At 34.7% G+C, this 19402-nt stretch overlaps 1 protein-coding gene across 1 annotated transcript in view; it reads left to right on the plus strand.

Annotated features, from left to right (window-relative positions):
* URI1 (URI1 prefoldin like chaperone) overlaps window positions 1–19402 on the plus strand; it is a 79293-nt gene that overhangs the window by 17996 nt on the left and 41895 nt on the right. The window contains 1 exon segment of the mRNA XM_030297315.1: window positions 8642–8676. Within this exon segment, the coding sequence (XP_030153175.1) occupies window positions 8642–8676 (35 nt within the window).

Below are 19402 nucleotides of genomic sequence, written 5' to 3' on the forward strand. Positions count from 1 at the left end.
AATCAACATATACTATTGTATAAGTTTAAGGTGTACAACTGTTGATCTGATACTTACATGTTGTAAAGTGATTATCACCTTAGCGTTAGCTGACACCTCCATCACATCATCTAATTACATGTAGTGTTTCTTTAGTGAAAATTTGCTAGTGAAGAATTCTTTTTCTTTGTGAAAATGTTTTTAATTTTTCTTCATGTTGAAAGAAAGATCTGTTTGCTGTAGACTATGTATATGGATTTTCAGTTATTTTTTTCATTGCTTTAAAATTTTATTTTCTGATTTCCATAATTTTTTGCTGAAATTTTCTCTAACTCTTCTTGTTGCTACTTTGAAGACAGTGCATCTACTTGCTCCTTCTTGCTGCTTATAAAATTTTCTTTCTTTTTTTTTTTTTTTGGCAGGGAGGGTTTCATTCGTGTAAGTACGTTGTTCCTTGATATATTTTTCTTTTATTTCTCTTGCTTGAGGTTCTTAGTATGTCTTATATCTGGCTGATACCTTCATCTTTATTTTAGAAAATCCTGTCATGGTAGGTTCACATACTGCTTCTGCCACATTTGGTCTTCCTTCTCTTTCTGGATTTTCAGTTATACAGTATTTCACATCTTTCTTATTGGTCTTTTCTGTATTTTCCATTTTTTGTTTTCAAATCTCTGAGCTTTAATTTGGATATTTTCTATTGACCTATAATCTATTGACCTCTAATCACCTCTAAAATCCTGATTTCTGCTGTGTGTAATTTCTCATTAGCACCATTTATTCAGCCCATTTTGGATATTTCAATTACAGAATATACAGTTCATTTTTTTGTGTGTGTGTGTAGATTATAGTTCTTTAGTGAAGTTTGTCATCTTTCCATGTATTTCTTTCTTTCATTTTCTTGAACATGTTAATTATTGTTACTTTATGTTTTAGTTTGTTAGCTTCAATATGTAGATTGCATGTTTGTTTGATTCTGTTTTTTCTTTTTCTTTCTTTTGGATATTTGGTTATATGATCTTGTGTTTTGGTGTTCTAGTTATTTTTAGTTAAATGCTGTGATTGTGTGTTTAAAAATTGCAGGTACTCCTGAAGATGAGAGTGAACTCTGGAAAGTTCACTACCTTTCTTCTGCTAGGTAGAGAGAGGAGGAGCTGGACACTTTAATGGCAAGTGCTAAATGACGTACAGGCCAGGTTTTGCTTATTTAAAGTATCAGCTATTCTTGATTCCTTTAGGACTTTCACCAAGACTTCTTTCTTCGGAGGTTTCTGAATTCTAAATTTGTTTCATCAGTATCCTGAACTTTTTGCTTTTTCAGAGTTTCAGGTTAGCTTTTTGAGCTTCAGAATTTAATAAATGTCATGAAAAGGAAACAGAGTACATGTTTAAGCCCGCTCATGTCTCTGATTTTGTTTCTGTGGCTTTCTCAGACTCCCCAGGCTCTGCTTGTTTCTGTCTCCCACTCATGGCTGTCTGCTCAGGGGCAAACATAGTTCTAGCTCTTCCTGTGCCTAGAATTGCCCGAGAAAAAAGCAGCTTCAGAATACACACTCCTTTATAGTCATCTGCTCTCTAAATCTTAGTCTCTCTTGTTCCCATCGCTTTGGCAACTCTAAAGATGCCTGTGAAGAAAAGATTTTTGTTTATCTGGCTTTTCCATTTCCCAGAGGGATTACTGGTTTGTCAGAAGCTTTTTGTCCCTACTTGGTAGAAGTGTGGACTAAGTTTTGAAGTTACATAGCTACTTATAATGATTTAGTATTAACTTTACTATAGTCTCATTGACAGTGCATAGTATTTCTTTAAAAGAAAAATTTACCCTTTTATTTATTTTATTTATTTATTTTGAGAGAGAGAGAGAGAGAGAACAAGTAGGGGAGGGGAGAGAGAGGATCCCAGCAGGCTCTGCACTGTCAGTGCGGAGCCTGATGTGGAGTCGGATGCTTAACTGACTGAGCCACCCAGTCGACCCATAATTTACCTTTAATTGGTGCAAAATGGCATTTCATAGATTTCCTTAATTTGACTTTTTTTGGTCACTAGTGAGATTTTTATTCATCATTCTACTATTTGTATTTGCTCTTTAATGAATTGTTTTCTTTGAGATCTTCACAGGCATATCATCGTTCTAATCTACGTGTCAGATTTCTTAGTCAATTGTAAACCATAGAAATGTTTGGAAGAATGTTCTGAAAGAATTTACCGTAAGAATTTAGGAGGAACCCCAGGCAGGATTTTTTTGTTGGTGTGTGCATGTGTTTTGTTGTACATTTATACCCTTACTTGCTTGCTTGTTTAGATGGTTCGGTAGTTTGTGCAAGTTCCATTGTGGTCATCTTTCAGGTCCAGAATTTGTTATCACCTCAGTCTTTTTTTTAAGAATTTTTTTTAATGTTAATTTTATTTTTAGAGAGAGAGAGAGGCAGAGAGAGAGGGAGACACAGAATCCGAAGCAGGCTCCAGGACCCAAGCTATCGGCACAGAGCCTGATGCGGGGCCTGAACCCACAAATTGCCAGATCATGACTTGAGCCGAAGTTGGACGCCCAACCAACTGAGCCACCCAGGTGCCCCCACCTCAGCCTGTCTTTATGTCCAGAGTAAATTCAGCCCAGTTAGTATTAGATATCCACCCTCTCCATTCACTGTGGCTACAGATGGAGAAATGGGATCCTTTGCCTATTGTAGGTAGGAGAAAGGCAGGGTTTCTGGGAGTAAGGTGTGGGAAAGAAGAGAAAATGATTGGTATCTGTAGTAAAAGAGTGGGCATGGAAGCTGCAATTCAAGCATTATTTCACATTCAGAAATACAGGTCATAATACCCAATCTGTAATTCACAAGTCTAAAAAGCACTGAAAACAAAGTTCTGCCTAAGTTTGTGGCATATTCATTTGTTGACAAACTGATTGGAACTGATTTGAGTGAGGCACTTATTCCACCTACTTTGAATATTCATGTTATATTGCCAGTGTTATTATATTTGATACTGCATGGTGTTTCACTGGCGGGGGGGGGGGTGTGTCATAATGTATGGTGTGTGTACTGTATTACCTTGTTAAGGTATGAAAAGTTCTAAATTGAGAAACTTGTCTGCTCCTGAGGTTTTTGACTAAGTGATTGTAGACTTGTACTTCTTTAAAAGGACTTGATGCATACTTATTGTAGGGCAGGTGAATACATGGTGAGTTAAGTAGACATGGCCTATAACTTACTGGGCTTTCAGCCAGCACAGTTAAGAGTTTCCTGGATTTCCAATTCCCAATCCTAAAAACAGAACTCTCCAAATATCAGGGTCTTCATTTTTAGAAATATTGTTGGATGTATATGTTAGTCTTGTAATATTTCCATTGTGACACGACTGTATCTTTTTACTTGGTATTATGAGTAACAACTGAAAAAAAAAGAGCCCTAATTTGCAGGTAGAACCATGAAGGGAATGGAATATACAATACCAAAGCATGTCTGGTATTTGTGGAAATAGAGGCTGGGTTTGAATATGAGAAATGCATCAGAAGTCTGTGTAGGAGAAAACTGGGCTAAATGTAAAAGTGAGGATTAAGATGATAATTTTGATTCCATCCTAACTATATTTTTGAATAAGGACAATTTAACTGTTTTGGCTCTGTATAATTGGAGATAAACTTTTGGTAGCGGTTTTGGTATTTTTGATTTTCAGCATATTTATTTATTTTATTTATTTAAATTTTTTTAACGTTTTATTTTTGAGAGATAGACAAGGTGTGAGTGGGGGAGAGACAGAGAGAGACGGAGACACAGAATCTGAAGCAGGCTCCAGGCTCTGAGCTGCCAGCACAGAGCCCGACGTGGGGCTTGAACTCATGAACCATGAGATCATGACCTGGGCCGAAGTCGGATGCTTAAATGACTGAGCCACCCAGGTGCCCTTATTCAGCATATTTAGAGAGTATATTTATTTAAAAATTTTTATGTAGAAACACTCAGTTTATTGCAGTTTATTACTGTTTATTGCAATTTTTCTTTTAGGAACCTGTGGTCAATTTCTTCCTTCTTTGCAAAGAGTCTTAATAATAAGACCTGTAGTAGTTTGCTAATTTTGTTGAAGTACACATCTTGTTCATTTTTGCTAATGGCATTTATACATTCTTGTAATTAACTGATAATATGTCTTTTAAGAAATTATTTTCAACTTTTTAAAGTAATTGTCAGATAACAGTGTATGTGTAGTACCCATTGGTTTTAGCCACCACTGTTACTTTTTCCTTTTTGACTCAGCAACTCTAAAACACAAAATTGTACAATCTCTCTGAAGACAGTCCAGCAAGAGAAGCAAACTAAATTTAGACAGCTCTGATTAATACAGTCCTCAGATTATTTTTCTGTATATGAACCCATGACATGGGGAATTTGAAATCGAAATACAGTTAGAAAGGTTTTAGAAGTGAAGTGGATCATTTTTGATAGAAGTATCACTTGAGACTTAGGCAGGCTTACCCTTTTAGGCTTTCTGTTCCAGTCTAGTTTTAATGTGGTGCTGTATTTAACAGAGAAAACTCATAGGTTGATGCCCCCTTGTGGTCTCTTAACAAAATAAATAGCACAAATGGAAATAAGTAATGGAGATATTAATACATGTTAAATAATTCATTCCCTCCTTTTAAAAATAGTTTTAAGAAAGTGACTTCTGAGGAAGAACAGTAAAGGCATTATTATTCCTATATTCCATATACTTTATTGACTTTAAAATTTGTCAAATGTTATTTTAACCCTATATAACAGAACGTGCATGTGTGTTAGCTGGACACTGATACAAAGAAAAAGAGGTTGTTGGGTTGGCTTCTACCATTGTCATCCTGGACATCTAACTCAGTTACAAATGCCTTAAAAATATGATGAGATGTGATAGTAATTATGGGGCTAGTGTCTCCCCCCCCCCCCCCCCCCCCCCCCTTACCCCAAACACATACAAGTAAATGGAGCTTGGGAAATCTGTTGTTTATAGTCACTTGATATGACCAGGGTCAGATGCTATATGAGGCATTGGAAGAAATGAGGGTTTTTATTAGCCAGTTGGTGAATTTAAGCTTATTTGCTTTTACCAACATTGGCAAGGTCTTCTTTGTGTGTGCATGTGGGTTTGTGGATGAAGTGGAGAAGTAGTAGCAGCAGCAGTCAGTGCTTTAAGAAAGACCATAGGGGTGCCTGGATGGCTCAGTCTCTTAAGCATCTGACTGTTGATTTTAGTTCAGGTCATGATCTCAGTCATGAGATTGAGCCTCACACGGGGTTCTGCACTTGGTGTGGAGCCTGCTTAAGATTCTCTCTCCCTCCCTCCCTCCCTCTCTCCCTCTCCTCCTCTCCTCCTCTCTCCTTTCCTCCCTCCCCCCTTTCCTCCCTCCTTCCCTCTGCCCCTCCCTCTGCCTGTGCGCGCTCGCTCGTGTTCTTTCTCTCTCTTTCTTGAAAAAACTCCCCAAAACAGCTGCTTTTCTTCTGTTACCCAGTAAGATGAATGATGGTTGGAAGTGGTCCAGTCCAGTGAGTATGGGCTTTGACATTAGATAGTCCTGGTTAGATAGACCTGTTTCTAAAAGTGATTTTATCTCTTACCAGTTCCTGGGTAGTTGTATAATATTGGGTAACATACTTCAATTTTGAACTCCGGTTTCCTCTCTTTAAGAAGTTAAAACCTACCTTATTGAACAGTTACAGCTCCATTGTCATCATATGAAGTCTTGGCCTATACCACTGTTAGTACTCTTAGAGTACGGGCAGTTTTGAATTATTAAGTGTACTGTGTGACTTTTTAACTACTGGGTTGTTGGTAAAGACTCCTAATGGTGGAATGTATCTTAAAAAGTGGTAAATCACCTCATACTCTTTTATGGACTATAGTCTTTACTGTGGATTTAGTGCTGTACTACTACATAAGCACATATTTTCTTTATAAATTTCTGGCTTTAAGTGCAATTATATCACATTAAAGTATTTACTAGGTCAATTGTTTTAATAGTTGAAGCCTATTAACTAATTCTTTTTATAAAAATGATTCAATAAGATTTTCTTCAGGAATAATAGTTACATGTTTTGGTAGGTTTAACTTAAACTATTGTTGCTTGATAGGCATCTTATTTAAAAAAGATTTTGTGAAGGACAACAAAATAATGAAATGGTTTTTGTTGTTTTGCTTTATTTTTCAGGAGTTTTTATAGAAGCAGGTCAGTTTTATTTATTTAATACTTGAATTAATATGAGTCTATTTTCAGAAGTAGTAAGATTATTTGGATTTATTTAACAGAAAAATTAGTTTTTTTTTTTTTAACCCATGCAGATTCAACTTTGAGTCATCAGATTTTTCTTTCTTCTAAAATTTTCCTTGGCATCTAAAGCGTTGGAATTTACTAATAATTTTCTTTTGAAAAATGTGCTGTAAAAGAGAAGAAAACTAGAAAGATCTCTCAAAATATCAATACAACTGCTTGGGTTTTAGGAACCCAATGGTTTTAGGAAGTAAGTGGGCTATAAATCATGTAAACAAAGATAACTTGTAGTCCTGTCAGAAGACTGTCTATGTATTTTCATACCTGCCCTCTCACCTTTTCCTATATTTATCTGACTCTCAAAATAAAGAGCCTATACCTTCGATTAGTGCCTAACTGAAGTCTCTGTTGTCTTAAACCCCATATGTAACTGATAAAGACTTTAAGACTATTTTGGCAGTGAAAATTTCTCTCATAAATTTTGAAGTGGATTTTTGTTGTTTTATCCTAGAATATCTGTTCTTGGGGAGACTAGGAAAGAGAGGGTGAGGTGATTGTGGGGTGGGGAAAAGAGAGCTAAAACAAAGTGGAGACTGGACTGTCGGGGGTGATGGCAAGAACACATGCCATTCTGCTAGGGACTTGTTTTTTAAACATAAAAAGCATATGTGCCAAATTTACATATTTACTAATTAAAAAGGCTTCCTGGAAACATTAAGTAGACTATCTTCTGTAACCTTTAACACTGTCACTAATGGATATTGCTTAGAAAATTTCATCGAAGGTCCTTTAAATAATGTAAATGATTATGAATATGTAACTAGTTAATATGCAGCTACGAAAGGATTATCATGTAGAGGTTAATGAACATTCTGCTCTTATGGTTTGCAGGGCTTTTCTTTTTGTGCTTTTGGCTCACTTCATGCTTGGAAACACATGCATTGGGATTGGAAAGCATCCTGACTGTTTTTTGGGTCTCATCTTTTAATGGGGTTGTTAAAGAGGAACTTTATGAAAAGGATTTCATGAAGATTTTTTTCTTTTTCAATTTACATTTAATTCTGTTTGTCTATTTTATAATTACTGCCAAATCAGAAACAGTGAAATGGATTGATGTAGTTTTAGCCTGGCTCTTCCAGATGTAAAGTCAGTACTCTGTTATATATTACCACTGTTATTAAGTGTTGCTATGTGATTGATACTTACTGAGAGATCTTCATTCTAAGACGGACTTTTTATGCTGAGTTAATGTGTAGTATGGTTGGGTATCTGATTACAGCATGTATTTTGGTACAGGATTGCTGCCTTAGTATTTAAAATGTACCAAAAGGGGACATTTATTTCAGGAATTAAATGTTATAATAGGAATTTAGTGACAGCCCTCCCCGCCAAAGTCTTGTGATTTTGGGGTGGAAACATTGAGCGAGAGAGACAAGAGAGAATATTGGTGTTTAGAATAGTGAACTAAAGCAATGTGTTTCAAACGAGATAATAACTGCTGTCTTTTTCACATGGCCTTGTATTGAGCATTTTGGCTTGTATCCCTTAGTTTCTCTGTCTCTAAAATGGTGCTACAGTATTTGAGATTATTGTTTAAAATTTTTATTAATGGGTAAATTGAAAACAATTAGTAATCTTTGAAAAGGGTATTATTTTTAAATCGCCATTCAAGTGTTTGTTTTTCCTCATTGGTTAGCATTGTTCCCTCCACCCCCCCCCCCCCCAGTATTTTGAGAATCTGCTGAAATATCTTTAAGAAAAGCAAATAACTCTTGTACTTAATTTTATTGTTTTAACATTATAAACATAGTTTAAACTGGCTATTAAGTGCCTAAAATTTTATCAATTCACTGAGGGAACAAATGGGCTGTTCAGAGCATCTCTTTATCCCAAGTATTTCTTCTCAAAAATGTTAGAGAAAAATATCCCTGAACTCATTTTTAATGCATCAGAATAAAAATTACAGGTGAAAACATTTGGAGATATAGTGACAAAATAAAATATTTTTACTACTGTCTTTTTTTTTTTTTAGTGATGAAACGTGGATGTTACATTGGTTTTTTGTTATTTATAACATTTGCGTATTCTACAAAATATGTAACGTTGAAAGCAGGTCTGTAGATTGTACAAAATACTAGTTATCTTATATCATATGTCACCTAATAGTTATGAAGCAGGTTTTGTAGCAAAGTATGAATCGGAAGGCTGTAATTTGTTCTGCAGTTATCAGCCTGCATTAGGGGTTATGATAAAGTGTGCTGCTTAAAAACTAACAGTCACATCTCTGTGCATTTGACAAATAAAAATGTATACCGAGATGCTATTAAATCTGTAAAGCCACTGTTCTAGTTTTCTGATACACTGATTTTGTAGCTTTGTGTATAGCCCTGTTTTTTCATGAGTAGTTATCTGTTTTCATGACAGGTGGTCACTAACTGCCAAGAGAAAATCCAGCATTGGTGAGTGAAAGATGGTTTTATATTATTTCTGAAATACTGATGGGGTCATCTGTTTGTATTTAAATAAAGTGTGTGTTATTTTTTTGCAACCCATAATTGAATTCTTCTAGTAATCTCCATTTTGAATGCTTTTGATACTAATTTATATTGTCCTTCACTGTTTACTGAATTACGTGTTCCCTGATTTCCTGAAATTGTGTCACCATTTGTGTTTATTCTAATTGCCTTTTTTCCTTTCCTTTTTTTCAAACTAGCATAGTATTAATATCATTATGAGGTAGATAGAGACTGAGACATTTTTGAACATGCGTTATCACAGAGCACTCTGTTTGGGGAATATTCTTATATTTGTAGTAGAATAATGATTGGAATCAGTTGTTTTAAAATAATGATGGAAATATCCACATTTCCCTGAAGTTTGAAAAATCTAATTAATTGCCTACATCCCAGAGCTTTCTTTATGGACTGCACTTTTTTAGAGTGTGGACAGAAAGAAAGCGTATCTATTTTAATGTGCTAATCTTTAGTTAATAGGACAATGCTTGGTAAATAACACACTTTCCTAAGTCTTCTGAGGAAAATGCTCAATTTAATGGTGAATAAAATCTTATATTATGAGTTGTCATGAGATATAGCTGTTGATCTTACAGATTCAAATTACAATATATCCATGCTGTGTTTACGAAGATTTTACTGAGAGAACAACAGGAGCTGTCTTGATTATTGTCTGCAGGGTTATTGCAAAATCATGGTAACTGCCCCTTTAGTGGTGAGATTAAACCTTTGGTTATACACCATCAAGCATATAATATTTTAAATTTATTTTAAGAGGCTTTTTCTTCATGCCTGAGAGATCTCCAAGGAAATAATTTATAGTTAGTATATATCAAATGTTTTTTGGTTTAAATGCACATAGGCTGCAAGCAGTGGATAAGAGTGAAAATCGGTGCAATCTGTACACATCATCTTATTAAATTCTGACTATTGGCGTGCAGAAAATAATCTAAAACTAATAATATCCACTTTATAAATAAAAATTCAGGGACTTCATAATTTTCAATAAATGCAGTGTTGTAGTTGCATCTACTGTAGTGTAAGTCTGTCAACATTTCCATGATGGACGTTCGCTTTTCATTACACATTCACTCCAGGTTGGAACTTGAAATGTAAGTAGTTGGCCAAAGATTAATCATTTTCCCCCAACCCCCACTAATTTGGCCAAAGAGATCCATTTCACAAATAATTCCGGGGAAATTTTATTCATGTGGACTTCTCTCTATTGGTTTGTTAAGGAATTCAGGAAATCAGTAAGAGATTGGATTCACTCAGAACAGATACTAATTGACTGACGCATATGTGTGAATAACTTGCTTCTGGTTTGCTTTGCAAGATTCTTTCCCTGTTAGACTGAAAATCCTTTGAGGCCAAGGGACATATTTTCTTTCTTTTTTTTTTTTTTTTTTTTAAATCCACAGCACCTCCTACTGTGTTTGGCATATTATAGGCACTTAATAAATGTTTGAGTAAGTGAAGACCAAATATATAACATTATAAATGATAAATGCTATATATAACATTTTAGTTTGCAAGTACTGTAGCAGTGCCCAGCCCTGGTAAACACAGACAGAAATGTGATATTTAATTCAGAACATCTTCATGTGACTCTCAATTTCAGTTGCCAGTTTTCCAAAGCTTTCCCAACTACAGAAGCTTAGATATTTACCTACACATATCTTAAAGTAGTGTATAGTACCTTATTTATATGTTAAAAATTTTAAAGAAATTTTCTAGTTAAAATTTGATTTTTCCTCTATCATTTCTAATATGGCTCGGGAAACAGACTTTTCTGTATGTTTTTAATGAGGATCTGATACTGCTAGAATGTAAATGGCCAGTGAACTCAGCAATTTAAAAAAACTGAAACCAAAGTCTCTCTATTCCTCTGAAAGCCAGGAAATAGCTATTTGGGAGCATTGTGGCATTCTCATGATATTTTTATTCTGTTAATTCCACAAACAGTGATTGAGTTCCTACCATATGCCAGTATTGTGTTGCTGTTTGGAATTGAACGACCCTGCCATGGAAGAATTCATAGTCAGACACTATACAGGGAAATCACAATAATTTTGGGCTATTTGCAGAGAGCTAGGAAGCAGGAACAGAAGCTGGAACCATTCTTAAGGGTGTCTTATAACTGCTTCTAAAAGCATGTTGCTTTTGTTTTCTTTAGCCCTTGGCTTTAGCCTAGTCTAAAATACAATTCATATAGTTAAGCTCCCCCCTTCTTCATGGAATACATAACATACATACATAATAAGGAAAAACAAAATACATGATTTTTAAAAAATGCTTTCTGGTGCTAGTGATGTTTATACTTTTTGTGCAGTTTTAAAGCATTATTTAAGGGAAAAGTAATGAATATTCTAGGCTTCAAAAGTAATCTTATTATTATTATTTTTTTAGATGTAGGACAGGAAGTAAAAATATTTGTAGAAGTGTAGGGGTAAAAATGGCCTGGGGCAGACAGGATATGCCCCCCCCCCCCAAAAAAAAAAAAAAAAGAAATCTCTTCCAGGAAATTAATTCAAACTGCAGAACTTTGGTGAACTAGAAACATTTGTAGTATTTGTTTAGTTAATAACAGATAGTGAGGAAATGTTTGAGCCTAATAGTTGAGAATTTGTGCAACACTTTTACAGCTAACAGTGGTTTACAACTTAGTGAAGATTAAAAAAATTTAAGTACAACTTTTTTTTCTTAAAATACATTTTACTTAACTCCAGAAATAAGGTTTTTTAAAACCCACACACTATTTTCTCATTAAAATATGGATATGCTTTCTACTGTTTAATGCACCAGGGCCTGATTATTCTGTTTATAGATTATCTGTAATTTTTTATCTTTTTAATTCTTCCCTAAAGAGCATGGGATTCAGAGTCTCAGACCTGCATTTGAATCCTGTCATTTACTAACTGTAACCTTGGGTGAATTACTAAGATTCTTGGTTTTCTCCTTGTAAAGTGACTATGATACTACTTAACTTGAAGATCGAGTGAGATAATGTCTGTAGAACACCCAGACTGGCTCTCAATAAATATTAATAGTAGCTCTGAAATCTTTTTTGGAAATTTAATTGTCAGATGAATAAAGAAAAAAAAAAACACCTGTCAAAGCTTTGTAAATATTCCTGAATATTTTGTATTCATGCCATTATCTTTTATCATGATGGAGAGATGGCTTTCTAAGCAGTGTTATTAAAGCTTTACATTAATGTTTTAGATAACTTTTTATTTGGAAGAATTTCAGACAAAAGACGACAGTAGTATTGTAAATCCACTTGTACTCATCACTCAGCCTCAGTAATGATCAACTCATGGTGTCATCTGAGTGTTTGCATTTAAACAGCTTATCCTACCCTCTCCCCACCCCCAACTATTTTGAAATGAATCTGAAAATGTATTCCATCTAGAAATACAGTATATATCTTTAAGACATAAAGCTTTTAAAAATTTAAACTAAAAATTTTTAAATTTGTCAGTATATTTATATAGTTCAAAATTTAGGAAGTTCTAAGGGTATAAATGGTGTGTAGTTTTTCTCCTGCCCTTATCCCCCAATTCTCATTTATCTTTGTAAACAACTGTTTTTGCCAGTTTCTTGCAAATCTTTTCAGAAACAGTTTTCATAAAGGATATATGTGTGTGTATATGTATGTAGGTATATGTGTGCATGTGTATTCATCCACGTTTTTATATATTGTTCTCCCACCCTTTTTGGCAAAAATGAAATCAGACTGTATACTGTTCATTTGATTCTATACCTTGGAGTTCATTCTCAATTATTAGTTAACTCTTATTCTTTATTTCATTTCCATAAATTTCATTGTTTTTTAAAGGTCTAATTTTTAGAGTTACCAAATAAGTTTTGGTACTGATTTTTTTAAAAATAAATGATGATATTATTAAGAGTATGGCTTTACAACTCAAAATATATTCTTCCCAAGCTGTTAAGTCCATATTTATTATTTCTTAATAAAATTACTCCAAAACTTAGTGGCTTAAAACTACGACCATTTGTTTGTATATGATTCTGTGGATGTACATATTGGGCTTGACTTACCTGTTTTGTCCTTCTGCTACTCTTGTTTGGGCTCACTTGTGTGGTTGCAGCCTTTTGGTGGCTGCGTCAGCTGAGTTGTCCAAAATGGCCTCACCCATAGGCCACAAGTTTGGCGGCTAGTGCTGGTTGTTAGCTGGGCCTCTCTCTCCACGTGCTCTTCTATCTGGTTCACTTTACATGGTGATCTCAGGGCAGCAAGAATGGAAGCTGCCAGGCCATATCCCGTTGGTCAAAGGAACTCACAGTCAGCCTGGATTCAGAAGGTGGGAAATAGGCTCCAGTTGGTGGGAGGAGTGAAGAATTTATGGTTATTTTTAATGCATCATAGGTATTTACTTGTATTGAATATGTCCCACAAGAAAAAAGTTCCATTACTTGTGTTGACTTGTGAGAATTTAATGAAATATGGCATGTGATGCCTGGCACATGCATACACATCATATGTCTGTTAGGCATTGTTTGTAACCATAAATTGGATGCATATGAATTGTGAACACTTCACTGTCATGCTTCCTTTAAATCATGTTAAGAGAGTTTTAAGTAGTAAAGATACCTACAAAATTACTTGAAGCAGACTTAAATGAAAATACAGAAAAAGGCATTTTATGTTGTTCAAATATTTAATTTTGGAAAGAATAGATTTAAATATGGGCATACAAATGCTGAAACACTTGAGCATGTGAATTTTATTTATTTTATTTTTAAATTTTTATATAAACTCCAGTTAGCTAACATACAGTGTGATAGTTTCAGGTGTACAGTTTAGTGATTCAACACTTAGGTGTGACACCCACCCAGTGCTCATCATAAGAATTTTGAGAGAGGGATTCTAAAGCAAATACTTGGTATTTGTTATTTTTTTCAAAGGAAAAAATACTGTTGGGTAACTAGTTTCTGGTACGGTCTATAGTCAAAGTATATAGTGGGAAATAACCAGAAAGCATACCTAAATAGTTAAAAACACAGATGAAGATTTGTTTTTTGTTTTTGTTTTTTTTGGGATTCCTCTTTCGAGTCAGGCGGTGTGGATGGATGGATGTGTATATCTATCTCTGTCTGAGGTTTTTAGGGATTCTTTGCCCCACAGAAGCACCGAGCTGTTTCGTAACAGTGCTATGTAGTCTGTGGTATATTTCTCATGAATTACCTGAAACAGTGCTTTCCTGACTTGACTTCATCTACTTATATAAAACTTGTTTTATTTTATTATGCATAATCTATGAAATACTGATTTGCATGCATTTAAAACTTTAAATTTATTCATGGTGATGACTTCATTTTTCAGTGTCAGGTAAATTTCAAAACCATGTTTTTCATAGTTCCCATTTTACTGACCAAAAGTTTTTAGTCACTATTTTGTATAGGGCCTTCTCTTTGGGTTTTTTCATTTTCTTTTCTTTTTTTTTTTTTTTTAATTTTTTTTTTCAATGTTTATTTATTTTTGGGACAGAGAGAGACAAAGCATGAACAGGGGAGGGGCAGAGAGAGAGGGAGACACAGAATCGGAAACAGGCTCCAGGCTCTGAGCCATCATCAGCCCAGAGCCCGACGCGGGGCTCGAACTCACAGACCGCGAGATCGTGACCTGGTTGAAGTCGGACGCTTAACTGACTGCGCCACCCAGGCGCCCCATGGGTTTTTTCATTTTCATGTGTCTTCCCTACTCCCATCCTCACCCCCGGTAGAGCAGGGAGCAACTTCCAAACTTCTGAAGATTTTCCGTGCTTCTGTTGTTGGAATCTCTGTAGTTATTTAACAAAGTGTCCTTAGGGACAAGGGACAGAGGGAGGAATCATATATAGTAATCCCTTTCTTGGCCACTCTTAAGTTCCTGCATAGTTTTGTTTTTCTGTTTTTGTTTTTTTAATGGTATGGTACCTTAGTACTGAATGTGGGACGTTAAGTAAGTTTTGGAATTTCTGCATGTGATGTTTCAAAACAAATTAAGTTGCAAAAAAAAAGATTCAAATTGAATGTTTTTTTTTTTATTAAATTTTTTTTTTTTAAGTTTATTTTTGAGAGAGAGCGACAGAGCATGAGCAGGAAAGGGGCAGAGAGAGGGAGACACAGAATCTGAAGCAGGCTCTAGGCTCCAGGCTCCAGGCTCTGAGCTGTCAGCACAGAGCTCAACGCAGGGCTTGAACCCACCAGCTGTGAGATCATGGCCTGAGCTGAAGTCAGATGCTCAACCGACTGAGCCACTCAGGCACCCCCAAATTGAATGTTTTAAGGATGATATTTTCATTTAAAAAAAAATTTTTTTTTTTTAACGTTTATTTATTTTTGAGACAGAGAGAGACAGAGCATGATCAGGGGAGGGGCACAGAGACAGGGAGACACAGAATCCGAAGCAGGCTCCAGGCTCTGAGCTGTCAGCACAGAGCCTGACACAGGGCTTGAACTCACAGACCGCGAGATCATGACCTGAGCCGAAGTCGGCCGTTTAACCGACTGAGCCACCCAGGCACCCCTAGGGTGATATTTTTAAAAGCAGAATCTGAATTAGGTTTTTAATTTTTTGTCCTGAGTATAAAATGAATACACATATATAGAAAGGTTGAAATAAGAATAGGATAATGATAAATTTACTCATAATTCTAAAGAGAAACTAATTCTCCCTCTTTTTAAAACATTTTGTTTTATTTGCTTCAGCTTCTTAATTCTGTATGTGTATTTATGTCACCAAGGTCAAACTGTAAATGCTTTTGTTTTTTAAAAAAGTTAATGGTTTTTAAATTGCTGTTAGAATTTGTTACTTCAGTAGTCCCCTAGCCTTTGTATCATTTTTGTAAGAGCCACAGTAGTTTAATGCTTGATGGTTTTCTGAAAATAAAATGGAAAATAATGCATTATAGAGGATTTTTTTTATAGGGGAGTTGTTTTTTTTTTTTTTAAATAAAAGGGAATTTTTTAAGGGATTTTACAAAAATCCCTAAGTACATCTTGTCATTTATTATGTCTTTGATTATGTATTATTCACAGTGTTCATATATACATTGTTTGGCTCACAGTTTCCCACATCACCTTAAATCCGGTGACTCTGATTGATGCTACATCTCAATTTGATTTGGCATACATAATGACTTTTCAAAATCCTCTTCTTAACTGTATTGTTTGACAGCTACATCTCCTTGCGTTTTGAGGTTTTTCATTTTCTATTCATGTTAATTTATTTTTTTATAAGACAATATACAATAAAACTTTTAAGCACTGAAGAGTACCATGTGGGGATAAAGGTGTGAATATGACAACAACAGTGCTTGACCAAGAGGCGGAGCACTCAGTGATAATCCAGAGTCTTGTTCCTTTTTGAGGTACAAAAGTCTAAATTCTGATACACTAAAGATACTTGAGGGTGACTAAGGAAAATGTAGGTGGTAAAAAAATTGAGGCATGAGTACAGTTTAATATTTTTACTAATTTATATTGAACTTGACTACATTGGCAGTGGTTTTCCTGTTTTTATTTAAATTAACTGAGTTAAAGATACTTTTGAGAATTTTACATATTTAAAAACAGGATTGCTCTTTTTTTTCTGTTACAAGACCTCTTAAAAAAAATTATGACCTCAAGGGATTTATGAGTGGCTTCTACTGAAATTATATGCAGATTATAGGGCCTTTTATTCTATCAGGAAAGAATCTAGTAGGGTTTTTTAATCATTTTATTTTATTTTTAAATTTTTTTAATGTTTATTTTTGAGAGAGCATGCACTTGTGTGCACAAACGGGGGAGGGGCAGAGAGAGAGGGAGACACAGACTCCAGGCTCTGAGCTGTCAGCACAGAGCCCCACACCGGATTTGAACTCATGGACCGCGAGATCATGACCTGAGCCAAAGTCGGACGCTCAACCGACTGAGCCACCCAGGCGCCCCAAGAATCTAGTGTTTTTATCAGTTTCTCATAGGTATCAGTGACCTTAAATGACTGTGAACCACTGCTCTAGGAAAACAACATACAAAAAGTTTTCTTTTTTCTGAAATATACTTTAGAAATAAAGCATAGAAAGTTGAAAACAAAATGACAAAACCTATAAATTAGAATCCAGAATGGCACAAACATTCAGAGCTTAAGTGAGTTATAAACTTGTAGCTAAATTCATCTTTTCTGAAAGGCTTTTTTCTAATTTGGTACAGAAATATGTATCAGTTGTAAAAAACTTGGAAAATAAACAAAATTAAAATTATCTATACTCATCACCCAAAGCTAACTGAACCAGGAAGCACTTTGGGGCATTTCTTTCACACTTAGAGTGATGTGTTTTTGTGTAATTTTTAAATGTTCTTCACATTTGCATCTCATTTTATTCTTAGAGTGAAAGAACACTAATGAATGAAGAAACAGGTACCCATGATAACTGACAAGTCTGAAGTCACATGTACATGTTTGTTGGTAGAACACTCGAAACAATTTCCTTAGTCCCAGTTTTGCTGTGTATAATCCATTGTACTCTGTTGTCTTATTGTTGAGACGTTAAATTGAGGAAATCTAGCAGAATGTTAGTTGCATCTGTCTCTCTTGGATAATTTTCTTTTGTTAACTTTAGAAAAATTAGAAGTATTTATATTTAGGTTCATTTTTGTATCTGTTTCTAATAAAGTTTTTTGATGGATTCATAAATATAAAGAACATGGAATATTTCATCAGTGTCTTCTGGTAGCATAAATTTCCTAGGTATAAAGAGTTGAGAAAAAGGAGTATGCCACCATATTGCCTGAATTTTGTTGTAGATTGCATTTAATGGTATTTTGCCTTAACCATTTAAAAAAAAGTAATAGAAATTTAACACAGATACATTTTAATCTTTAATGTGTCTCCCTTCTCACCCAAATTGTAGATCCTTTACAATGTAAATCCTCCTTTCAAGAATGTTTTCATTGTTTAATATAACCTTAACAATTTATTTAGACTTTTTAAGAGAATACTTTGAAAAAAAATCATTATCATTCCTTTCTTTAGTAATAAGAAGACTTTCCTCTTTACCTGTATATAATCTGTGCCTATATTTTCTTAATTTTAGAGATAAAAGCCCAGGCATCCATCAAGCTAGTGGGTTTTTAACAAAGAAGCAATGCAAAGAAATAAAACAAGGCATGTTATATTTGAGTGATGATCCCTGCAGCATATGGCATAAGGCTTGGTAGCAGAGGAGAAACTCAATAAATGGTGAAATGAATTAAAACAAAGATTTTCTTGAATTCTTAACAGGAAGTTCTAATGTGGGTATGATGGACTAAAAATCATTTCTAAATAAGATTATATAGTTACTTAGATTCCAGAATCTTTGGGTTTTATAATTTCTTAAATTAAAAACTTAAAATAACTCTGTCCCAGATTAATCCAGATATTAATATGAATGTAAAGCCCTTTTCCTTCCCGCAACCCCCCCCCCCCCCCAATAATCATTTGATGTTTCCTGCTTTTTATGTTTAGGACATTAAGTAAAGGAGAGAGAATGGAGATTTAAAAAAACCCAAAAAACCGTACAGGCTTAATGTCACTATTTCTGCCTATTCCAGCTTACTACTTTTAGTTGAAAATTAGCAAAATCTTATTTCAATCAGTTATTTAAATTTTATTTCCTTTTTTATTATATAAAGATGAATGTTGGTTTGGAGACTTTCTTCTTCCCTCAAACAAGGAATATAGAACTTTTTTTCTTTACAAAGATTTGTCAGTTGCATTTAAGAAGAAGATTAAAAATATGGACTCACTCTCATATTCCCTCCATCTCCTTTTTAATATTTTATTATGAAAATCTTCAAACATACAGAAAAGTTGAAAGAATTGTGTAGGTGAACCTTGATCATATACCTATCCTTATCTCAAGCCGTTAATCCCTTTTTCCCTGATGCATTTCAAAGTAAGTCAGTGTACTTCACCTGTAAATACTTGAGCATTCACATCATTTAACTTGCTCTCATACTTTTCACAGTTTTATGAAAATAAGGTGTTTCTTACGGGATTTATCCTGATTCATCCTTAAGGTTAAAGCTAATTTGTAGTTGTGCTATGTCCTTCTTTGCTTCTGCTTTTTAAAACAAAAGGTGCTTTTCAAGGCGTATAGCACATGATTAGCAAGATTCAGAAGAAGATTATAAAGTTTCTTACATATGACTTAGTGCAGTGCTTTAGTTCTTATTTAACTTTTTAAAAGATTTTTAGGTGGGGTGCCTAGGTGGCTCGGTCGGTTAAGCGTCCGACTTCGGCTCAGGTCATGATCTCACGGTCCGTGAGTTCAAGCCCCACGTCGGGCTCTGTGCTGACCGCTCAGAGCCTGGAGCCTGTTTCAGATTCTGTGTCTCCCTCTCTCTCTGCCCCTCCCCTGTTCATGCTGTGTCTCTCTCTGTCTCAAACATAAATAAACGTTAAAAAAAATAAATAAAAATAAAAAGATTTTTAGGTAATCTCTATACCCAACATGGGGCTTGAATTTACATGGGATCAAGAGTCACATGCTGTACTGACTGAACCAGCCAGGCACCCTGAATTCTTATTTTCTATAAGGAAAATTGCAGGAGGATATCTGTTGTAAATTAAATCTTCTTTATTAGATAACTTTTAAAAGTTAAGAATCGAAGCCTGAACCTAATCTGTAAGTATCAG

This window comes from Lynx canadensis, chromosome E2 (genome assembly GCF_007474595.2).
Source record: "Lynx canadensis isolate LIC74 chromosome E2, mLynCan4.pri.v2, whole genome shotgun sequence".
Classification (NCBI taxonomy): Eukaryota; Metazoa; Chordata; class Mammalia; order Carnivora; family Felidae; genus Lynx; species Lynx canadensis.